General features: G+C 51.5%; 1 protein-coding gene across 11 annotated transcripts in view; it reads left to right on the top strand.

The window, feature by feature from the left end:
* Window positions 1–22,583, top strand: part of rimbp2b (RIMS binding protein 2b) — a 205,875-nt gene that overhangs the window by 134,687 nt on the left and 48,605 nt on the right. For 7 of the 11 annotated variants that reach the window (XM_063074044.1, XM_063074042.1, XM_063074041.1 and 4 more), the window contains 8 exons: window positions 2,852–3,688; window positions 6,068–6,219; window positions 6,657–7,118; window positions 13,495–13,647; window positions 15,347–15,502; window positions 17,119–17,760; window positions 18,122–18,236; window positions 21,786–21,938. In XM_063074044.1, the coding sequence (XP_062930114.1) occupies window positions 2,852–3,688; window positions 6,068–6,219; window positions 6,657–7,118; window positions 13,495–13,647; window positions 15,347–15,502; window positions 17,119–17,760; window positions 18,122–18,236; window positions 21,786–21,938 (2,670 nt within the window). The remainder of the gene's footprint in view (window positions 1–2,851; window positions 3,689–6,067; window positions 6,220–6,656; window positions 7,119–13,494; window positions 13,648–15,346; window positions 15,503–17,118; window positions 17,761–18,121; window positions 18,237–21,785; window positions 21,939–22,583) is intronic. The other 4 variants (XM_063074051.1, XM_063074050.1, XM_063074048.1 and 1 more) reach the window with 1 other exon arrangement.

Below are 22,583 nucleotides of genomic sequence, written 5' to 3'. Positions count from 1 at the left end.
CACTGGGGGTGGGGAGATATTGAGTTGTGGATGAGCACTGGGGGTGTGGGGATGTTGAGTTGTGGATGAGCACTGGGGGTGTGGGGATGTTGAGTTGTGGATGACCACTGGGGGTGTGGGGATGTTGAATTGTGGATGACCACTGGGGGTGACGGGGGATGTAGAGTTGGGGATGACCACTGGGGGTGGGGAGATGTTGAGTTGTGGATGACCACTGGGGGTGTGGGGATGTTGAGTTGTGGATGACCACTGGGGGTGTGGGGGATGTAGAGTTGTGGATGACCACTGGGGGTGTGGGGGATGTTGAGTTGTGGATGACCACTGGGGGTGTGGGGATGTTGAGTTGTGGATGACCACTGGGGGTGTGGGGGGATGTAGAGTTGTGGATGACCACTGGGGGTGTGGGGGATGTAGAGTTGTGGATGACCACTGGGGGTGTGGAGATGTTGAGTTGTGGATGACCACTGGGGGTGGGGAGATGTTGAGTTGTGGATGACCACTGGGGGTGTGGAGATGTTGATTTGTGGATGACCACTGGGGGTGTGGGGATGTTGAGTTGTGGATGACCACTGGGGGTATGGGGGATGTTGAGTTGTGGATGACCACTGGGGGTGACGGGGGATGTTGAGTTGTGGATGACCACTGGGGGTGTGGGGGATGTAGAGTTGTGGATGACCACTGGGGGTGTGGGGGATGTAGAGTTGTGCATGACCACTGGGGGTGTGGGGGATGTAGAGTTCTAGATGACCACTGGGGGTGTGGGAGATGTTGAGTTGTGGATGACCACTGGGGGTGACTGGGGATGTAGAGTTGGGGATGACCACTGGGGGTGGGGAGATGTTGAGTTGTGGATGAGCACTGGGGGTGTGGGGGATGTAGAGTTGTGGATGACCACTGGGGGTGTGGAGATGTTGAGTTGTGGATGACCACTGGGGGTGGGGAGATGTTGAGTTGTGGATGACCACTGGGGGTGTGGAGATGTTGATTTGTGGATGACCACTGGGGGTGTGGGGATGTTGAGTTGTGGATGACCACTGGGGGTATGGGGGATGTTGAGTTGTGGATGACCACTGGGGGTGACGGGGGATGTTGAGTTGTGGATGACCACTGGGGGTGTGGGGGATGTAGAGTTGTGGATGACCACTGGGGGTGTGGGGGATGTAGAGTTGTGCATGACCACTGGGGGTGTGGGGGATGTAGAGTTCTAGATGACCACTGGGGGTGTGGGAGATGTTGAGTTGTGGATGACCACTGGGGGTGACTGGGGATGTAGAGTTGGGGATGACCACTGGGGGTGGGGAGATGTTGAGTTGTGGATGAGCACTGGGGGTGTGGGGATGTTGAGTTGTGGATGACCACTGGGGGTATGGGGGATGTTGAGTTGTGGATGACCACTGGGGGTGACGGGGGATGTTGAATTCTAGATGACCACTGGGGGTGTGGGAGATGTTGAGTTGTGGATGACCACTGGGGGTGACGGGGGATGTAGGGTTGGGGATGACCACTGGGGGTGGGGAGATGTTGAGTTGTGGATGAGCACTGGGGGTGTGGGGATGTTGAGTTGTGGATGACCACTGGGGGTGTGGGGATGTTGAGTTGTGGATGACCACTGGGGGTGTGGGGATGTAGAGTTGGGGATGACCACTGGGGGTGGGGAGATATTGAGTTGTGGATGAGCACTGGGGGTGTGGGGATGTTGAGTTGTGGATGACCACTGGGGGTGTGGGGATGTTGAATTGTGGATGACCACTGGGGGTGACGGGGGATGTAGAGTTGTGGATGACCACTGGGGGTGTGGGGATGTTGAGTTGTGGATGACCACTGGGGGTGTGGGGGATGTAGAGCTGTGGATGACCACTGGGGGTGTGGGGGATGTTGAGTTGTGGATGACCACTGGGGGTGTGGGGGGATGTAGAGTTGTGGATGACCACTGGGGGTGTGGGGGATGTAGAGCTTTGGATGACCACTGGGGGTGTGGGGGATGTTGAGTTGTGGATGACCACTGGGGGTGGGGAGATGTTGAGTTGTGGATGACCACTGGGGGTGTGGAGATGTTGAGTTGTGGATGACCACTGGGGGTGTGGAGATGTTGAGTTGTGGATGACCACTGGGGGTGTGGGAGATGTTGAGTTGTGGATGACCACTGGGGGTATGGGGGATGTTGAGTTGTGGATGACCACTGGGGGTGACGGGGGATGTTGAGTTGTGGATGACCACTGGGGGTGACGGGGGATGTTGAGTTGTGGATGACCACTGGGGGTGTGGGGGATGAAGAGTTGTGGATGACCACTGGGGGTGTGGGGGATGTAGAGTTGTGCATGACCACTGGGGGTGTGGGGGATGTAGAGTTCTAGATGACCACTGGGGGTGTGGGAGATGTTGAGTTGTGGATGACCACTGGGGGTGACTGGGGATGTAGAGTTGGGGATGACCACTGGGGGTGGGGAGATGTTGAGTTGTGGATGAGCACTGGGGGTGGGGGATGTTGAGTTGTGGATGACCACTGGGGGTGTGGGGATGTAGAGTTGGGGATGACCACTGGGTGTGGGGAGATATTGAGTTGTGGATGAGCACTGGGGGTGTGGGGATGTTGAGTTGTGGATGACCACTGGGGGTGTGGGGATGTTGAGTTGTGGATGACCACTGGGGGTGAGGGGAGATGTTGAGTTGTGGATGAGCCATCAGGTGTAGAGAGATGCTGAGCTATGGATGTCCCCTGGAAGTGTGGGGAGATTTTAAGTTGTGAACGTCCCCTGGGTGTGCAGGGTGTTGTTGAGGTGTTGGATGACTCTGGGGGTGTCGGGGTTTTGCGATCGTTCCGGGACGTAAATCATGTTCCCTGTCTCCACAGGGGAGCTGATGGATGGTCGCCGAGGCTTGGTTCCTTCAAACTTTGTGGCCTTGCTGCAGGACGAGGACCTGCTCACCCACCCTGTGGACATAGAGCTGGATAGTAACCTGCCAAACTCCGACATGAACCATGTGGACCTCCATCTCCACAGCGACCCCGCGCCGCCGGATGTCAAAGCGGACGGGTTGTTGCTGAATCAACCCCCAGTGCAGGTGTATAGCAACAGCCCGGGGGTGCTGGACGTCAGCATCGATGAGATCGGCGAAGACATTGTGCCTTATCCCCGGAAGATTAGCCTGATTAAACAACTGGGCAGGACGGTGATCGTTGGCTGGGAGCCAGCGTCTGTGCCCCTCAATTGGGGGACCGTACATAGCTACAATGTCCTGGTCGACAAAGAGGTGCGGACTAACATCCCCGCGGGGGGCAGGACTAAGGCGCTAATCGAGAAACTCAACCTGGCCAACTTCACCTACCGCATCTCTGTCCAGAGTGTGACGGACCATGGCACCTCAGATGAGCTGAGGTGCACTCTGCTGGTGGGCAAGGACGTGTGCGTGGCCCCCTCCCACCTGCGGGTCGACAACATCTCGCAGACGACAGCCGAGGTCTCCTGGCAGCCCAGTAACAGTAACTACAGCCACACCATCTTCCTCAACGGGGAGGAGTTCGACGTGGTGGGGGCCGCCAGCTACAAATACCAATTCTTCAACCTGCGGCCCTGCATGACGTGCACCGTGAAGGCCGTGGCTGAACCCCACCAGGTGCCCTGGCAGCTGCCCCTCGAACAGCGCCAGCACCGCGAGGGCACCGTGGAATTCTGCACCCTGCCCACAGGTACGACACGTGTCCTGCCCATCTACCTGACCCACACACTGACCATCAAGGACAGAAGGGGGCCAGTAACGTCATAAAGGATCCCACCCACCCTGCTCACAGACTGTTTGTCCCACTCCCATCAGGGAGGAGGCTACATAGCATCCACACCCAGGACAAAGAGACTCAAAAACAGTTACTTTCCCCAAGCAGTAAAGCTGATCAACACCTCCACCCACTAACCCACCCCTCAACAACCCCACCACCACTATATTATCATTTCCTGTCAGAGTCACTCTAGGGACATACAATCAATCTCTGTATATAAGCAATCTGATGCATTTTAAGTTTATTGTGCTCTTTTATTATTGTGTTCTTTATCTTATTTTGTTTTCTTGTCCTGAATCAGATCCACAGTAATAACTATTTTGCCCTCTTTTACACTTGTGAACTGGAAATGACATTAAACAATCTTGATCTGAATTTTGACACCTCTGATCCACCAGACCCTCACTGACTCGGGGGTTGCCCACCAGTACAACAGCCCACCTGCACAGTCCCAGGGGAGATGGTGGGAGATCCCACTCACTGCCCAAGGATTGGGGAACCTTTGGAACTGGACCTGACCACCCAGGTTACTGGGGAAGAGTTCCAAGAGATGACCTTTTCTTAATTTTGACTCCAGATGTCTCCTGACTCTGACCACAGCCATCCTCTCACCCTGACCATGGTTGACCCCTAATTCGGACTATAGTTGACCCCTGACCCCAGCCATAGATAACCCCTGACCCTGACAATAGTTGACCCCTGACCCTGACCATGACCAGTGCCCACCCAGTGATGCTGTCCTCAACTACCAGACTCTCGGGTGAGGAACAACAGCCTTTCAACAACTCTCCATTTCACTGTGATTCAGCTCAGAGGTCACACAGGTTTCAGTGAAAAACGCCACACTATGGGTGGTCACAGCTGCACTTCCATAGCACCCTTCACCCAGTGAAACTCTCCCATGTTGCTTCACAGCAAATTAATAAGACCAGACGCTGCCCTTCCACAAGGGGACTCCTGCAAGGGAGCAGACTTTGGACATGGCTACAATCCCTGAGTGGGGTTGTGGTGGGATAGGTGAGAATTGGAGTGGATGGTGTCGGGTGAGGGTTGGAGTGGAGTGGGTGGGGATTGGTGGGGTAACGAGTGGAATGGGTGAGGTTGGGTGAGGGTTGGTGTGGAGTGGGAGGGGTTGGGGGGGTTGGTGTGGACTGGGTGGGGTGCATTAGGTCATGTTGGGTGGGGCTTGGGGTGAAGTGGGTGGGGGTTGGAGTGCTGAGAATGCAGGCTTGAATGGGTGGTGTAAGGGGTTTGGAGTGAAGTGGGTGGGGTTTGGAGTGGTGATAGGTAGTGTGGAGTGGTTGAGGATGGATGGGGGTTGGAGTGCAGTGGGTCATGTTGGTGGGCTTTGGATTGGAGTTGGTTGAGTAGGTGGAGGTGGGGATTGTGGTCAGGATTGGGATGGGCTTTGGGGTTGTCAGCGGGGTTGAGATAGCTCAGTGTAGTGTCTGGGGATTGTGGTCTCGTTTGGAATTGGGTTTGGTAGTAGGTTTGGTGTTGGTCCAGGGTTCGGGTTGATAGTATGATGGGATGGAGATTGTGGACAGGGTTGGGTTTGGGGTTGAGTGTGTGATGCTTCAGGGTTTGGTATGGAGTTGGAGATTGAAAGTGAGACAGTCAGTGTCGTGGCAGGGCATCACAGTCAATCGGTTTAGGTTGAGGGTTGGGATGGGTCAGTGTAGTGGATGGGGGTTACGGTCAGGGTTGGGTTTGGGGTTGAGGGTGTGACAGGTCAATTTTGGAGTTGATTCAGGGTTGGGGTTGGTTTTGGGGTTGTCGGTGGAGTTGAGATGAGTCATTGTGGTGGATGGGGATTGTGCTCAGGATTGGAATTGGATGTGGTTCAGAGTGTCGTGAGTAGGGAGATGTGCCAGATTTGGAGTTGAGTTTGGCAGGAGGTTTGATTATGGTTCAGAGTTGGGGTTCGTTTTGGGGTTGAGGGTAGAGTTGGTTTGGTGAACAGTCAAGAGTTGAGTTGAGTTTGGCGTTGGGGGGTGGTGTAGTGAATGGGAGTTGCATTTGGGATTGGGTTTGGGGTTGAGGGTGCAATGGGATGGGGTTTGTGGTCAGGGTTGGTGTTAGGTTTGGGACTGAGGGTGTGGTGCATCAAAGTGTAGTGAATGGGGTAGGTGGGCCAGTTTTAGAGTTGAGGGTGGAGTAGATTTGATGTTGGTTCAGAGTTGGGTTTGGGTTTGAGTTTAAGGGTGGGTTTGGGATGGCCCTCTGTAGCAGATGGGGTTTGCGGTCAGGATTGGGATTATCCTGTGCAGTAACCCCTGACTCTGTGCTCAGGACCCCCTGCACCCCCTCAGGATGTGACAGTGCAGGTTGGCACGACCCCAGGAACCCTGCAGATTAACTGGAAACCCCCTCCCCTCACCTCAACGGGGACCTCCAATGGAGCCCGAGTCACCGGCTACAGTGTCTGCGCCAAGGGCCAGAAGGTAAACCCCAGACGTTCCGTTCAGGGGAGGGGCGTCTCCAGGGTGGGACGGGACAGGATGGGGAGAGGGATAGATGAACAGGCTGGGGGGAAGGGGCGGAGGGGGACCGGGTGAGAGGTGGGTGTCCAACACTGAGGATATTCTCAGCTCCAGAATTTCCCCACCAACGTCTTTACATTCTGCCTCTCCATGCCCACCCCCTCTCTCTGCACCCACCTCCACCATTTCCTCGCACCCATCCTACCCGTATCTCCACTTCTCCACCTCCCCATACTTGTCCCCCGTCTTCTCACACCCATCTCGCCTGCACAGTGATTCCTCACACCGTCTTCTCACTCCCCTTCTGTCCCCCATCTCCCCCATCTCCACGTGATTGCTCTGCCAAGGGTGGGGGTTTGTGCCTGGGAATGTTGCTGTTGTTTGTGTTGTGACCCCAGGTTGCAGAGGTGAAGATGGCCACGGCGGAGAGCGTCATCGTAGATTACCTGCGGATACAGAACTTGGAGACCAGGGAGATCATTGTGCGGACGGTGTCGGCACAGGGAGAATCCGAGGACTCGTGCGCTGCTGCGATCCCGGCCGAGCTGCTGGGGTCTTGCCCGCCTCGCACCCCCGCCAGAACCCAGCCGTCACTGAGTGCCAAAGTGCCCGATACCAAAGAGCAGCCACTCGGCCCAGTGCCGCAGAGCGATGGGCCATGGGAGCCAGTGCCCACCCCACCTCAGCTCCACGGATCATTGTTGGAGCCCACTGTGCCCGGCTACGCCAACCGGAGTGGCAGTGCCAGGTCACCGTCGCCGCAGAGAATCCTGCCGCAGCCCCAGGGAGCACCGATCTCGAACAGCATGGCAAAAGCGATGGCTCGAGAGGCCGCCGAACGCATCACAGAAAGCAACAAGGTGCCCCCCTCTCCTTTCTCACACCACAGTAACACTGACCATATCCCACACCACCACTCCCCATTCTCTCAAGGGTAATCCCTTCCTGTGTCTGTACTTAGGCCCATATTAAATGTTGACCAATGTGAGGAGAAGAGGCTGTGTACCTGACTAAATATTTGCTCATTCCCTGCTCTAGGGCCGGGTTCCGATACCTCGATTCAGCCCATACCTGCCGCACCACAACTGTCCAGCACCTTCAAGACTTCATAAGACCATAAGACATAGGAGCAGAATAAGGCCATTTGGCCCGTCAATTCTGCTGTGCCATTGAATCATGGCTGATCCTTTTTTCCCCACCTCAGCCCCACTCCCGGCCTTCTCCCCATAACCTTTGATGCCGTGGCCAATCAAGAACCTATCAATCTCCACTTTAGATGGACCCAATGACCTGGCTTCCACAGCTGCCTGTGGTAACAAATTCCACAAATTCACCACCCTCTGACAAAAGAAATTTCTCTGCATCTCTGTTTTAAATAGATGCCCCTCTATCCTGAGGCTGTACTTTTTTGTCCTAGTCACCCCCACCATAGGAAACATCCTTTCCACATCTACTCTGTCTAGGCCTTTCAACATTCAAAAGGTTTCAATGAGATCCCCCCTTATCCTTCTAAATTCCAGCGAGTACAGGCCCAGAGCCATCAAACATTCCTCATATGATAACCCTTTCATTCCCGAAATCATCCTCTGGACCCTCTCCAATGCCAGCACATCTTTTCTTAGCTAAGAAGCCCAAAACTGTTCACAATACTCAAGGTGAGGCCTCACCATTGCCTTATAAAGCCTCAGCATTATATCCATGCTCTTGTATTCTAGACCTCTTGAAATGAATGCTAATATTGCATTTGCCTTCCTCACTACTGACTCAACCTGCAAGTTAACCTTTAGTGTGTTCTGTATAAGGACTCCACAGTTCCTTTGCATCTCAGATTTTTGGATTTTCTCCACGTTTAGAAAATAGTCCGCACATTTATTTCTTCTACCAAAATGCATGACCATACATTTTCCAACATTGTAGTTCATTTGCACTTTCTTGCCAATTTTTATAATCTGTTTAAGTCCTTCTGCAGCCTTACTGATTCCCCAACACTACTGCATCTCCACCAATTTTTCTATCATCTGCAAACTTGGCTACAAAGCTATCTATTCCATCATCTAAATCATTTGTATACAGCACAAAAAGCAGTCCCAACACCAAACCCTGCAGAACACCATGAGTCACTGGCAGCCAACCAGTAAAGGATCCTTTTATTCCCACTTGTTGCCTCCTACCTATCAGCCAATGCCCTAACCATGCTAGTAACTTTCCTGTAATACCATAGGCTCTTAACTTGATAAGCAACCTCATGTGAGGCACCTTGTCAAAGGCCTTCTGAAAGTCCAAATATACAACATCCACTGCATCCCCTTTATCTATCCTACTTGTAATCTCCTCAAGGAATTCCAACAGGTTTGTTAGGCAATATTTTCCCTGAAGGAATCCACACTGACTTTGTCCTATCTTGTCCTGTGTCACCAAGCACTCCATAATCTCATCCGTAACACTTGACTCCAACATCTTCCCAACCACTGAGGTCAGGTTAACTGGTCTATAATTTCCTTTCTCCTGCTTCCCTCATTTCTTCCCTCAGTGGACTGACATTTCCAGTCCTCCAGAATCATGCCAAAGTTCAATGATCCTTGAAAGACCATTACTAATGCCTCTACAATCTCTACTACTACCTCCTAGAGTGAAGTTCATCTAGTCTGAGTGACTTATGTGCCCTTAGGTCTTTCAGTTTTTTGAGCACCTTCTCCCCTGTAATAGTAACTGCACTCACTTCACTTCCCGATGTGACCTTTTATATATTGGTGAGACCCGACGCAGACTGGGAGACCGCTTTGCTGAACATCTACGCTCTGTCCGCCAGAGAAAGCAGGATCTCCCAGTGGCCACACATTTTAATTCCACATCCCATTCCCATTCTGACATGTCTATCCACGGCCTCCTCTACTGTAAAGATGAAGCCACACTCAGGTTGGAGGAACAACACCTTATATTCCATCTGGGTAGCCTCCAACCTGATGGCATGAACATCGACTTCTCTAACTTCCGCTAAGGCCCCACCTCCCCCTTGTACCCCATCTGTTACTCATTTTTATGCACACATTCTTTCTCTCGCTCTCCTTTTTCTCCCTCTGTCCCTCTGAATATACCTCTTGCCCATCCTCTGGGTCAAAACCCCCTCCTCCTTGTCTTTCTTCCCGGACCTCCTGTCCCATGATCCTCTCGTATCCCCTTTTGCCTATCACCTGTCCAGCTCTCGGCTCTATCCCTCCCCCTCCTGTCTTCTCCTATCATTTTGCATCTCCCCCTCCCCCTCCAGCTTTCAAATCCCTTACTCACTCTTCCTTCAGTTAGTCCTGACGAAGGGTCTCGGCCTGAAACGTCGACTGCGCCTCTTCCTATAGATGCTGCTTGGCCTGCTGCGTTCACCAGCAACTTTGATGTATGTTCCTTCTTTAGTACCTTTTCTAGATACTACCACCTGCAGCACCTTCTCTAAATACCCCCACCTGTGGTACCTTGACCAGATACATCCACCTGAGGTACCTTCCATTGATAACTCCACCTGGCATACCTTCCCTATGTATCACCACTGGCAATACCTTCTCCAGATACCTCCAACTGCATCACCTCCAGGTACCTCCACCCTGATGCTATTAAAGACATTGGGAAAACTGCCACTCTAACCGTGTGTCCCACCATTCAAGAAGTTAATTCAATATTCTCTGGTGGGATACCACTATTGTGTAATAATCCTGTGATAAGAGCCCACTGAAGAAGAACTTTAGTACCCTCCTCTACTATTCTCCATTCCACTTAGGGTTTTAAATTCCATTCAGTAATACTGTGACACTTAAGTTTAACTTCTGTCATTACCAGAACCCATAGTGATGCATTATGCTCAGGGAGAGCAAGCAGTGTTCTCAGGGCATTATTGATCATGTATAGGAGTTGGGATGTAATGTTGAAATTGTACAAGGCATTGGTGAGGCCAAATTTGGAGTATTGTGTACAGTTCTGGTCACCAAATTATAGGAAAGATGTCAACAAGATAGAGAGAGTATAGAGAAGATTTACTAGAATGTTACCTGGGTTTCATCTCCTAAGTTACAGAGAAAGGTTGAACAAGCTGGGTCTTTATTCTTTGGAACGTAGAAGGTTGAGGCGGGGAGGGGACTTGATAGAGGTATTTAAAATTATGAGGGGGATTGATAGAGTTGACGTGAATAGGCTTTTTCCATTGAGAGTGGGGGAGATTCAAACAAGAGGACATGAGTTGAGAGTTAAAGGGAAAAAGTTTAGGGGTAACATGAGGGGGAACTTCTTTACTCAGAGAGTGGTAGCTGTGTGGAACGAGCTTCCAGCAGAAATGATAGAGGCAGGTTCGATGTTGTCATTTAAAGTTAAATTGGATAGATATATGGACAGGAAAGGAATGGAGGGTTATGGGCTGAGTGCAGGTCGGTGGGCTAGGTGAGAGTAAGAGTTCAGCACGGACTAGAAGGGCCGAGATGGCCTGTTTCCGTGCTGTAATTGTTATATGGTTATATGTGTTGGGACGATAGGCTCTCTAAGGCACTCATCTCTCCAGTAGATAGACCCACTCCAGTACCCCCCTCATCCAATAACCTCAATAGCCACGCGGCAGCTAAAGACTCCCCAACCTTTTGTCTGTATCTAACCCCTAAACTCTCTGAGCTCTGTTGTCTCGAAGGTGTCCATTATACCATCCGTCACACATCCTGAGCCTCCTCCCCCTACCCCACTGAGGGGAAGATGCTGCAGGCCGATGCCCCCCACGGTGAGTGTGGGGGGTATCTAGAGAAGCAGCCCCTTGTTGAGGTATCTTTAGAAGGTATCCCAAGGAATAAAGTCCTAACCTATTCTACCTTTCCTTATAACTCAGGTCGTCCAGTCCTGGTCTGTTCATACAGATCAGATCTTTGCCCAGTGCATTGAGGTAGAACAAGGTTAAACAACAACTGAATGCATTGTAAAGTGTTACAGTTACAGAGACAGTGCAGAGCAGGTAAACAGTAAGGTCGAAGATGGTGAAGTCAAGAGTCTATCTTATCGTACAAAAGGTACATTCAGGAACTTGATAGCAGTGGGGTAGAGGCTGCTTCCATCGCATTTCCATCCTTCCTGAACAACAGAGCCTGTCGCATCCGCAGTTCTCCAGATGCGGTCTCACCAATGCCCCCCCGGAACAAAAGTGTTCAGATACACTCATGATTAGCAATAACGTTCCTTCAGTTTTCCTCATCGCTGTGCGTGTGTACCAATACGTGTGAATTCTGCACTAGGACACCCAGCTGCACAGAATCAGTATTTACGTAAAATTAGGATTCAAGATTGTTTAATGTCATTTCCTGCACATAAGTGTAAAGGAGAACAAAATAATTGTTACTCCAGATCTGATGTAGCACAAAGAAAAAATACAATAAGATAAAAGAACCCAATAATGGGGGCAGCACAGTTCTGTAGTGGTTAGCACAATGCTTTACTGTACCAGCGACCTAGGTTCAGATCTCACCTTTGCCTGTAAGGAGTTTGTATGGTCTTCCATGACTGCATGGGTTTCCTCCAGGTGCTCTGGTTTCCTCCCATGCTCCAAAGACATACCGCTTGGTAGGTTAATTGGTCATTATAAATTGTCCTGTGATTAGAAACATAGAAAACCTACAGCACAATACAGGCCCTTTGGCCACAACGCTGGCCGAACATGTCCTTACCTTAGAAATTACCTAGGCTTACCCACAGCCCTCTACTTTTCTAAGCTCCATGTATTCATCCAGGAGTCTCTTAGAAGACCATATCGTTTCCGCCTCCATCACCGCTGCCGGCAGCCCATTCCATGCACTCACCACTCTCTGTGTAAAAAAACTTACCCCAACATCCTCTCTGTACCTACTTCCAAGCACCTTAAAACTATGCTCTCTCATGCTAGCCATTTTAGCCCTGGGAAAAAGCCTCTGACTATCCATATGAGCAATACCTCTCATTATCTTATACGCCTCTGTCAAGGCACCTCTCATCGTCCATCGCTTCAAGGAAAAAGGCCGAGTTCACTCAACCTATTCTCATAAGGCATGCTCCCCAATCCAGACAACATCCTCGTAAATCTCCTCTGCAGGCTAGGGTTAAACTGGGGGTTGCTGGGCTGCAGAGCTCAAAGGACCAGAAGGGCCTATTCTGTGCTGTATCTCAATAAAAAATAAAATAATAATTAAAAATTCACAATAGATATAAATGCACAAGATAGCTTATATACATAGATTGATTGTATGTCCATAAAGTGACACTGGGCACAGGAATGTCTGTAATAAGGTAACTCTGGCAGGAAATGGTTGGGGATGTGGAGGGGTGGGTTAGTGGGTGGAGGTGTTGATCTTGACTGCTTGGGGAAAGTAACTGTTTTTGAGTCTGGTGGTCCTGATGTGGATGCTAAGTAGCCTCCTCCCTGATGGGAGTGGGACGAACAGCCCATGAGTAGGGTGGGTGGGATCCTTCATGATGTTACGGGTCCTATTCCGGCACCTCTCTGTACATATGTCCGTGATGACGGCTAGGCTGGTGCTGGTGAAGCGTAGGGGACAACTTCAATTGAAAAAGAATTTTCCATGCATTACTTCAGAACGCTTGGTATTTGTCCTTTGTTTTGGTGAGGTAGTGAAAGAAAAGTTAAAGATTATATTTATTTAACATAAGAACAAAAGAAATAGGAGCAGGAGGAGGTCATCTGGCCCGTTCAGCCTGTTCAATAAGATCATGGCTGATCTGACCATGGACTCATCTCCACCTACCTGGTTTTTCCCCATAACCCTTAATTCCCCTAATATGTGAAAATCTATCCAACCTTGTCTTAAATATATTTACTGAGGTAGCCTCCACTGCTTCATGGGGCAGAGAATTCCACAGATTCACCACTCCCTGGGAAAAGCAGCTCCTCATCTTCATCCTAAATCTACTCCCTCAAATCTTGAGGCTATGTCCCCTAGTTCTAGTCTCACCTACCAGTGGAAACAACTTTCCTGCCTCGATCTTATCTATCCCTTTCATAACTTCATATGTTTCTAAGATCTCCTCTCATTCTTTTCATTTGTCAAACATCTAAACGTACAAAGAGATATGTCGTTTGTATTAATGACCAACACAGTCTGAGGATCTGCCAAGGGCAGCCCTCGTGTCGCCAACACACCATTTCCCCAACTCACTAATCCTAATGTGGGCATCTTGCTGGCGGTGAGCTCTCTGCCTACGACTGACCATACAGCCCATCGTTTTCAGGCTGAGAAAAGGAGCGCATTCAGCCAGAGGAGCAACACCTTCCAGCAGGAGAACTCGGACGAGGAGGAGGAGGAGGAGTACGATACCCAAAGCATCAAGAGGCCCGGTGCGTCCGTGGATGAGTTTCTGAGACGTTCTGAGCTGGGCAGGCAGGTGGGTACTCACAGATCGTTTCAGATCCCTTCCTTCCGTAGGTGTCAGAGACCTGCAGCTGCTGAAGATCTGAAATAGAGCGAAAAAAATATGCGGGGAAACACTCAGCAGGTCGGGTAGCAGCCATGGAGAGAGAATGTGTGAAAACAGACACGAGAGATTCTGTGGATGCTGGAAATCCTGAGCAACAAACACAAAATGTTGGAGCAACTCAGCAAGTCTGTCCTGTACCTCCTGCCCAGTGACAGCATGACACACAAAATGCTGGAGGAGCTCAACAGGTCAGGCAGCGCCTGTGGAGGTTAATAAACAGTCAACATTTCAGGCTGAGACCTTTCATCACGCTCTGTTCTTGCTCTGGGCACCGAGCGGGAGGCGCAGACTTGCTGAGTTCCTCTATAACTTTGTGTGTGTTGCGTTTTATTTCCAGCATCTGCAGAATCTCGTGTTTATGAGAAGAGAACATGGCCTGGAAGGTGGGGGTCCCTGATGATAGATGCTGCTTTCTCATTTATTGAGATACAGCACAGAATAGGCCCTTCAATCCACATTGCCCAGCAATCCCCCAGTTTGAGGCTAACCAAACTGGTGTTTGAATGCCAAGCCAGTTAGGATATTCTCCATCACAGATGTTTGCGAGAGTTTTCGGTGACATGGCAAGCTTCCAAGAAAGAAGATGTGCTGTCATGCCTTCTTTCTGATGGCACTTACGTATGTAGGTGCTGGTCCCAGGATCTCCTCCTGACATCCCCACATTTATCTATTTAGAAATACAGTGCACATGTGCCACCCAGCACCTACCTATTTAATCCCTGGTCTAATCACGGGACAATTTACAATGACCAATTTATCTGCTAACCGGTACGTCAATGTGCTGACTTTGGAGAGGGTTCACGAAAATGATTCCAGCATTGTCATATGAGGAGAGCTTGACAGCTCTGGGCCTCTACTCACTGGAATTCCAAAGAATGAGGGGTGACCTCACTGAAACCTATTGAATGGTGAAAGGCCTCGATACACTGGATGTGGAGAGGATGTTTCCTATGGTGGGAGGGTCTAAGACCAGAGGACACAGCCTCAGAATAGAGGGGCGTCCATTTAGGATGGAGATGAGGAGGAATTTCTTTAGCCAGAGAGTGGTGAATCTGTGGAATTCGTTGCCACAGGAGGCAGTGGAGGCCAAATCATTGGGTATATTTAAGGCAGAGGTTGATAGATTCTTGATTAGTCATGGTGTGAAAGGTTACAGGGAGAAGACAGGAGATTGGGGCTGAGAGGGAAATGGATCAGCCATGGTGAAATGGCAGAGCAGACTCGATGGGCCAAATGGCCTAACTCTGCTCCTATATCTTGTGGTCTTGTGGAAAAGCTGTTGCACCTGGGGCATTTCCAGTCTCTCGATCTCAGAAGTGCGTGTCCAGTGGTACAAATAACCATCATTACTGGAGTCTTCCTTGGATTGTGGGAGGAAACCCACACAGTCATGGGGAGGAACATACAAACTTTCTTACAGTGGATGCAGGAGTTGAACTTTGAAATCTGACACCCCGAGCTGTAACAGTGTCAGGATAACAGCACGATGCCCAATGTTGAGGAACCTGGGGTGTGTCGGACATCAACGGTGACACACCGATGCAGGGGGTGGGTGGTTGATGTGCCGCCGTGAACCGTCACTCTCCTGCTTCTCGTTTGTCGGCAGCACTACGGGCATGCGGACAGCTACCACTCGGAGAGCAGTCGGGGGTCCGACCTTTCCGACATCATGGAGGAGGACGAGGAGGAACTCTACTCGGAGATGCTGTTGGATGAGGGTGGTAGGCGAAGGCACAGTGCGACCTCACACACCGCCCTGAAGGTAAGTCCAGCCCACGCAAGGCCGTGCGCCAACCCGGCACGCCACCGACAGCGGTTCAGAGCCCAGTACCACTGAGCTGCACGCCCACTGCACCTCTGCTGTGCACACGGGGAACTGAAGTAGACATGCAGGTCAGGCAGCGTCTAAGGAGAGAGAAGCAGACCACGTTTCAGGCTGAACACTCTTCAGCAGAACTGAGGCAGAGGAGCTATCAGTTTAGGTGACCGAGAAGTTGGTGGGGGGGGGGACCCTGGGTGGGATGCCGGTGAACGGGCAGTGAGACCCCCAACCCAGTCCGACCTCTCGAGATCGCCCAATCCCCAGTCAGCACTGCTGAGGAGCACAGTCCGATCCCATGAGATCGCCCAATCCCCCGTCAGCTCTGCTGAGGTGCACAGTCCGATCCCATGAGATCGCCCAATCCCCCGTCAGCTCTGCTGAGGTGCACAGTCCGATCCCATGAGATCGCCCAATCCCCAGTCAGCTCTGCTGAGGAGCACAGTCCGATCCCATGAGATCGCCCAATCCCCCGTCAGCTCTGCTGAGGAGCACAGTCCGATCCCATGAGATTGCCCAATCCCCAGTCAGCTCTGCTGAGGTGCACAGTCCGATCCCATGAGATCGCCCAATCCCCAGTCAGCTCTGCTGAGGAGCACAGTCCGATCCCATGAGATCGCCCAATCCCCAGTCAGCACTGCTGTGGTGCACAGTCCGATCCCATGAGATCGCCCAATCCCCCGTCAGCTCTGCTGAGGAGCACAGTCCGATCCCATGAGATCGCCCAATCCCCAGTCAGCTCTGCTGAGGTGCACAGTCCGATCCCATGAGTCGCCCAATCCCCCGTCAGCTCTGCTGAGGTGCACAGTCCGATCCCATGAGATCGCCCAATCCCCAGTCAGCACTGCTGAGGTGCACAGTCCGATCCCATGAGATCGCCCAATCCCCCCGTCAGCTCTGCTGAGGTGCACAGTCCGATCCCATGAGATCGCCCAATCCCCAGTCAGCTCTGCTGAGGTGCACAGTCCGATCCCATGAGATCGCCCAATCCCCAGTCAGCTCTGCTGAGGTGCACAGTCTGATCCCATGAGATCGCCCAATCCCCAGTCAGCTCTGCTGAGGTGCACAGTCCGATCCCATGAGATCGCCCAATCCCCAGTCAGCTCTGCTGAGGTGCAGTCCGATCCCATGCCGATGCCGCGAGATCACCCCATTTCCCAGGGTCCCGGAGTGTAGCCGGCCCGGTGACTCTGAGTCGAGGGTGGGGCGCTCGGTTCCTTCCTGTCTGTCACCATCTGCTTGCTTTGTGCTAACACATTGGTCTGCCTGCCTCATTCAACAGCCGGGAGTGGTGGGGAGGGGTGGCCGGGGGTGGGGCGTGGAGGGTGGGTGGGGGTGTGTTTGTGTCCTGCTCGCAACCCTCACTGTTCCAGTAGCATCTGAGCAATGACCTTATTGTTTAACAAACTGCCCATGTGAAGCATGCTACCTCCTGTCCGGGGTGGGCTGTAGGCTCTCCCTCCCCACCACCGGCCCCGGAAACTAACTCTTGTCTTTATTTTCTTTTCTTCATTCACTGTTTCCCGCGCTCTCGATTGCTGTTTAACAACCGCTTGTAGCTCTGCTGTGAGAGTAAGATTGTCGGAGGAGCTCAGCGGGAAGGCACTGGCGCCGCCCCACACGCTAACAAACTCTGCATTATCCCCGAGGGAGCGGGCAGGCAGCTGACCCCCCGGCCCGAAGACGCACACCTCTGGGCCAGCGACACAGAGACCCTGGGCCCTGGGCCAGGGGGGCAGTGGCGAGACCGCGCACCGCGCGCCTGCCCCGGCCCGGAGCGGAGACCCCGGGCGAAGTCCGCCTCCAGCGTGGCTCACCTCCTGCGGGAGGACGCGGCGGGTGGCGAGTGGAGGAGGAGTTCGGACGGCGGGGGCCGGCGGGAGGCGTCCGGACCTGTAGCCCGTCAGCAGCGCACTCCGGGCGCCTGCGGGCCCCCGCCCCAGATCCGGCGCCGAGCGTCCCTGCAGAGGCAAGTTAGCGTGGAAGAGGATTCCTTCAGCGAGGGCGCTTCGGACGGAAGATGCACATCGGCGGCAGGGGGTGCCTGTAGAGACGTCCCAGAACACAAGGAAGGAAAGCACCGCGTCCCGGGACGGCAGAAGCAGTCTGGCCGGACGACAAAATTACCAACAAGTAACACTAGTATACCAAATCCAAATGCAGTTACTGTTTGTGTCCTGAGGGACAAAGAGAGACCGCTGGTGTGTGGACTATATCTCCTCTTCCACCTGCTTGCCAATCAGTCTCATTAATTATCCCTTCACGGTTTCGTCCGCTTCTTTATTTACCTTCCTCTACAGCCTGTCTCTTGGTTATTTTCTGTCTGCCTGGCTTCATCAGTGACAGAAACATTTTGTGACCGTTTTTCGTTTGCTTTGCTCAGGACCCAGGGTTCCTCCCAGGGTTTATTTCTGCGCATCGCTGCTACCCTTGGTTTGACCAGCCCCTCCCTGTAGACTAGAATTTTGCCCAAGTAGACTTTTCTTTTCGTTTCTTCGTCGTGGAGCGGGTTGCCGGCATCACCAATCACCCCTCTCCTGTTTGGCTCTCTTCCTCCCTCAGATGCTAGGCAACTCTGGATCCGGCCGCATGTCGGACAGGATGGAGCACGCGGGCCGAAGGGCTTCCCACGGCGGTACTGGTCAGCGGGCCAGACCGATGACTGTGCCTTCCATCGGTGAGTGAAGAGCAACGGCAGAGAAATCTACACTTCCCTCTGCCAGCATTATCAAAGAGCCAGACAGTATAGGCCTTTCACAGACATCCCACCCTGCAAGAACTCATTTCAGGGAGGTAGCACCATCAATTTGCAGGAGACTCCCGGAACTTCTGGGAGAGGTGGGATGTCTGCAATAGGGTAGCTCCTTAGCAGCTAGCCAGCTAGTTTAAATAACGTTAGCTATGCTAATGAACGAATGACACCTGTTAAACTCACCTCAACATGTCTTTTACAGTCTTAACCCACCATGGGCAATAGAAAAGTCACTGTTGCAAACAGTGCAGTGAGCAACACTGTCATTATGTTTGACCCCTATTAGGCAGGGGTACACTTTAGTGTAGTCTGGGGTGACGTACATTTTATATTTTCTTTTTTTGGAACACTCTGCCATGGTGCACTCTCTTGCTCGCTCTCTCTCTCGCACCCTCTCAAAAAAAATCGATTTCCGGGATATTGTATATAATTTGCGGGCGTCAGGGAGCCACTATCAATATGCGGGAGACTCCCGGAACTTCCGGGAGAGGTGGGGTGTCTGCCTTCAGCCATCAATATTGTGATAACCCACTCCAAGGTCAATCTAACCCTTCCCTCCTACATAACCCTCCATTTTTCTATCATCCACGTGCCTCTCTAAGAGATTCTTAGATATCCATATAAATATACAAATACCTGGCATAGTGGTTAGCACAATGCTTTACAGTACAGGCGACCTGGGTTTAATTCCCGTCGCTGCCTGTAAGCAGTTTGAATATCCTCCCTGTGACCGTGTGGGTTTCCTCCAGGTGCTGTGGTTTCCTCCCACAGTCCAAAGACCGTTGGTAGTTTAATTGGTCATTGTAAATTGTCCCGTGTTTAGGTTTGGATTAAATTGGGGGATTGCTGGGTGGTGCAGGCTGAAGGGCCGGGAGGGTCTTTACCGCACTGTATCTTAATAAACAAATAAACAAAGTATTTACCTCTGCACCACCCCTGGCAGTGCGTTCTACTCTCTGTGTAAAAAACCTACCTCCGACATCCCCCCCGTACCTCCCTCCAATCACCTTAAAACTTTTCAAAGATTCAATGTACGTTTATTACGAAAGTATGTTACAGTAAACAACCCTGAGATTCATCTTCCCACAGGCAGCCATGAAACAAAGTAACACCCTGGAACCTGATCGAGAAAACATCAAACAGCCAACAGGCAAATAAAAAACATCGCGCAAACGACAAAAGATGAACGAAAAATACACAGAATATAAACCATCAAACCACAGAGTCCTTGAAGCAGTCTAGCAATGTCTAGTTTAGTTCATTTCCACCCTGGGAAAAGTCTGGCTGTTCACTCGATCGATGCCTCTTATCATCTTGTACACCTCCATCAAGTCACCTTTCATCCTCCTTCGGTCCAAAGAGAAATACCTTAGATTGCTCAGCCTCTCCACATAAGACATGCTCTCTAATTCAGGGAGCATCCTGGTAAATCTCCTCTCAACCTTCTTTAAAGATTCCATACCCTTCCTATAATGAGACGACCAGAATTGAACGCAATGCTCCAAGTGTGGTCTAACCAGGATTTTCTAGAGCAACAGTAAATCGTGGCTCTTGAACTCCATCCCCTGACCAATGAAGGCCAACGCACCATATGCCATCTTAATGCTCTATCAACTTACACAGCAACTGGTGGACGTGGATCCCGAGGTCCCTCTGTTCCTGCCATTAACCCTGTACTCTTCCTTCAAGTTCAACCTTCCAAATCACTTCACACTTTTTCTGGATTGAACTCCATCTGCCACTTCTCAGCCCAGCTCTGCAGCCTTCTACACCGGGGGTTCCCAGCTATTTCCAAGTCATGGACCCCAACCATTAACCAAGGTGATCGTGGACCCAAGGCTGGGATTCCCCATTCTACACTACCCCACAACATCACCAACCATTACATCATCTGTAAACCTACTAACCCACACTTCCACTTCCTCATCCAAGCCATTTATAAAAATCACAAAGAGCAGGGGTTCCAGGACAGGTCTGTGTGGAACACCAGTGGTCACTGAGCTCCAGGCAGAATATGCTCCATCTACCTCCTCCTGTGAACAAACCATTTCCGAATCCACTCAGCCCTGGATCCCAAGCTTCCTGACTTTCTGATTGAGCCTACCAGGGGGAAACTTGTCAAACACCCTACTGAAATCCAAAGACACAACATCTACTGCTCTGTCTTCATCCATTTGTTAGGTCACTCTCTCAAAAAAGTCAGTCAGGCTTGTGAGGCTGCCCCTATTAAAATGCTCGTAAATCCTGTCTCTAAAAACCCTCTCCCAGTCGTTCTTCCTTCAGTTGGATGGTCCCCTAATCAGAATCAGGTTTAATATCACCGGCATATCTCATGAAATTTGTTGTCTTTGTGACAGCTACACATTGCAACACATAATAATAGAAAAAACTGTGAGTTACAGTATATATACATAATAGTAGAATTAAATACGTAATGAAAAAATAAAAATTTTTAAAAATTAGTGAGGTAGTGTTCATCAGTTCAATGTCTATTCAGAAGTCGGATGGCAGAGGGGAAGAAGCTGTTCCTGAATCATTGAGTGTGTCTCTTCAGACTCCTGTACCTCCTCCCTGATGGTAACAATGAGAAGATGGAATGTCCTGGATGATGGAAGGTGATGGACACCTCCATTTTGAGGCATCGCTCCTTGAAGATGTCCTGGATACTACGGAGGCTAATGCCCATGATGGAGCTGACTAAGTTTACAATTCTTTGCAGCTTATTTCAATCCCGTGCAGTAGCCTCCCCCTCCCCCCATACCAGACGGTGATGCAACCAGTTAGAATGCTCTCGTGGTACAGCTGTAGAAATTTATGAATGTTTTAGATGACATACCAAAACTCCTCAAATTCCCAATGAAATATAGTCGCTGTCTTGCCTTCTTTATGGCTGCAGAGATGTTGGCACCCTGGAACTTAAAACTGCTCACTTTCTCCGCTTCTGATCCCTCTTTGAGAACTGGTGAGATTTCCCTCGTCATCCTTTCTAAAGTCCACAATCAGTTCTTTGCTCTCACTAACGTTGAGTATGAGGTTGTTGCTGCGACACCATTCAACCAGCTGGTATATCTCACTCCTGTACGCCCTCTCGTCACCATCTGAGATTCTGCCAGCCATGGTTACATCTTCAACAAATTTATACATGGTGTTTGAGCTATGCCTAACCACAGTCATGGGTGCAGAGAGAGTAGAGCAGTGGGCTAAGCACACACCCCTGAGGTATAGTCGCTCATCAATAGGTTGGGCTAGGATAGATCCTCAGAGATATTGAATCTGCTCACCCTTTCCACTTCTGGTGAAGGACTTGTGTGTGTTCCCTCAACTCCCCTTCCCGGAAGTCCACAATCAGGAATCATGGACACGGCGGAATGCCCCGGAGAAGGGAGACAGGCCAACATACGGGTGCAGAGGGCGGTGGGGGAGGGGGACCGTCCGACCTCATGACTTCTTCAGCTCTCCCTCCGCCTCCTGCAGAGATCACGGTGGACAGTAACAGCGAGGGCGGCCGCTCCCACTCGGGGAGCGAAGGTGCCATCTCCCCCTCCCGAGAGGATGCTTATTACCGCCACGTCACAGGGAGGAGGAAGTGGCCACACCAGCGCAGCACTGCCCCTGAGAATCGCTACGGTGGGTACCCTGCGACACGGTTCGGCTGACCGGCTCAGTGGGGGGAGCGGCAGGGGATGGTTATGGGTAGGGTGGGGGTCACGGGTGAATGGGTGGGGGTCACGGGTGAATGGATGGGGGGGGGTTGGGGATGAATGAATGGATGGGTGGGGTTGGGGGTGTATGGGGTGTCCAGGGAGGGGTAGCACCTCTGGTGAAGGGGCTTGTCGTGTCCATTCTGGGGCAGCTCACTCACCTTTGGTCCCCACCGGACACTTAGCTCTCACCTGTGGCTCCAGGTAGCCGTTTGCATGTGACAGCAGCCACACCCCGGTACACCGCTTCGACAGGTGGGCTAAACCAGGTGAGGGTTGACAGTAAGCTTCACACCCCAGTGAGACAGGGACATGCCTGTCCTAACATGCGAATCATCTCCAGCGGGCTGGGCGGGAGGGATCTACAGTGAGATCCAAGGGTCCGGAAGGTGCTTCTGCAGTGTTTAATGGTGAGCAAATGGCATCCGCTGCACCCGAAGGAAGACTCCAGTAATGATGGTTATTTGTACCACTGGACCCGGACTTCTGAGATCAAGAGACTGGAAATGCCCCAGTGCAACAGCTTTTCCACAAGACCATAAGATATAGGAGCAGAATTAGGCCATTTGGC

The sequence above is a fragment of the Mobula hypostoma genome, chromosome 21 (genome assembly GCF_963921235.1).
Source record: "Mobula hypostoma chromosome 21, sMobHyp1.1, whole genome shotgun sequence".
Lineage (NCBI taxonomy): Eukaryota > Metazoa > Chordata > Chondrichthyes > Myliobatiformes > Myliobatidae > Mobula > Mobula hypostoma.
Note: the sequence above shows the minus strand (reverse complement) of the source record. Positions and strands in the feature narration are given on the sequence as shown.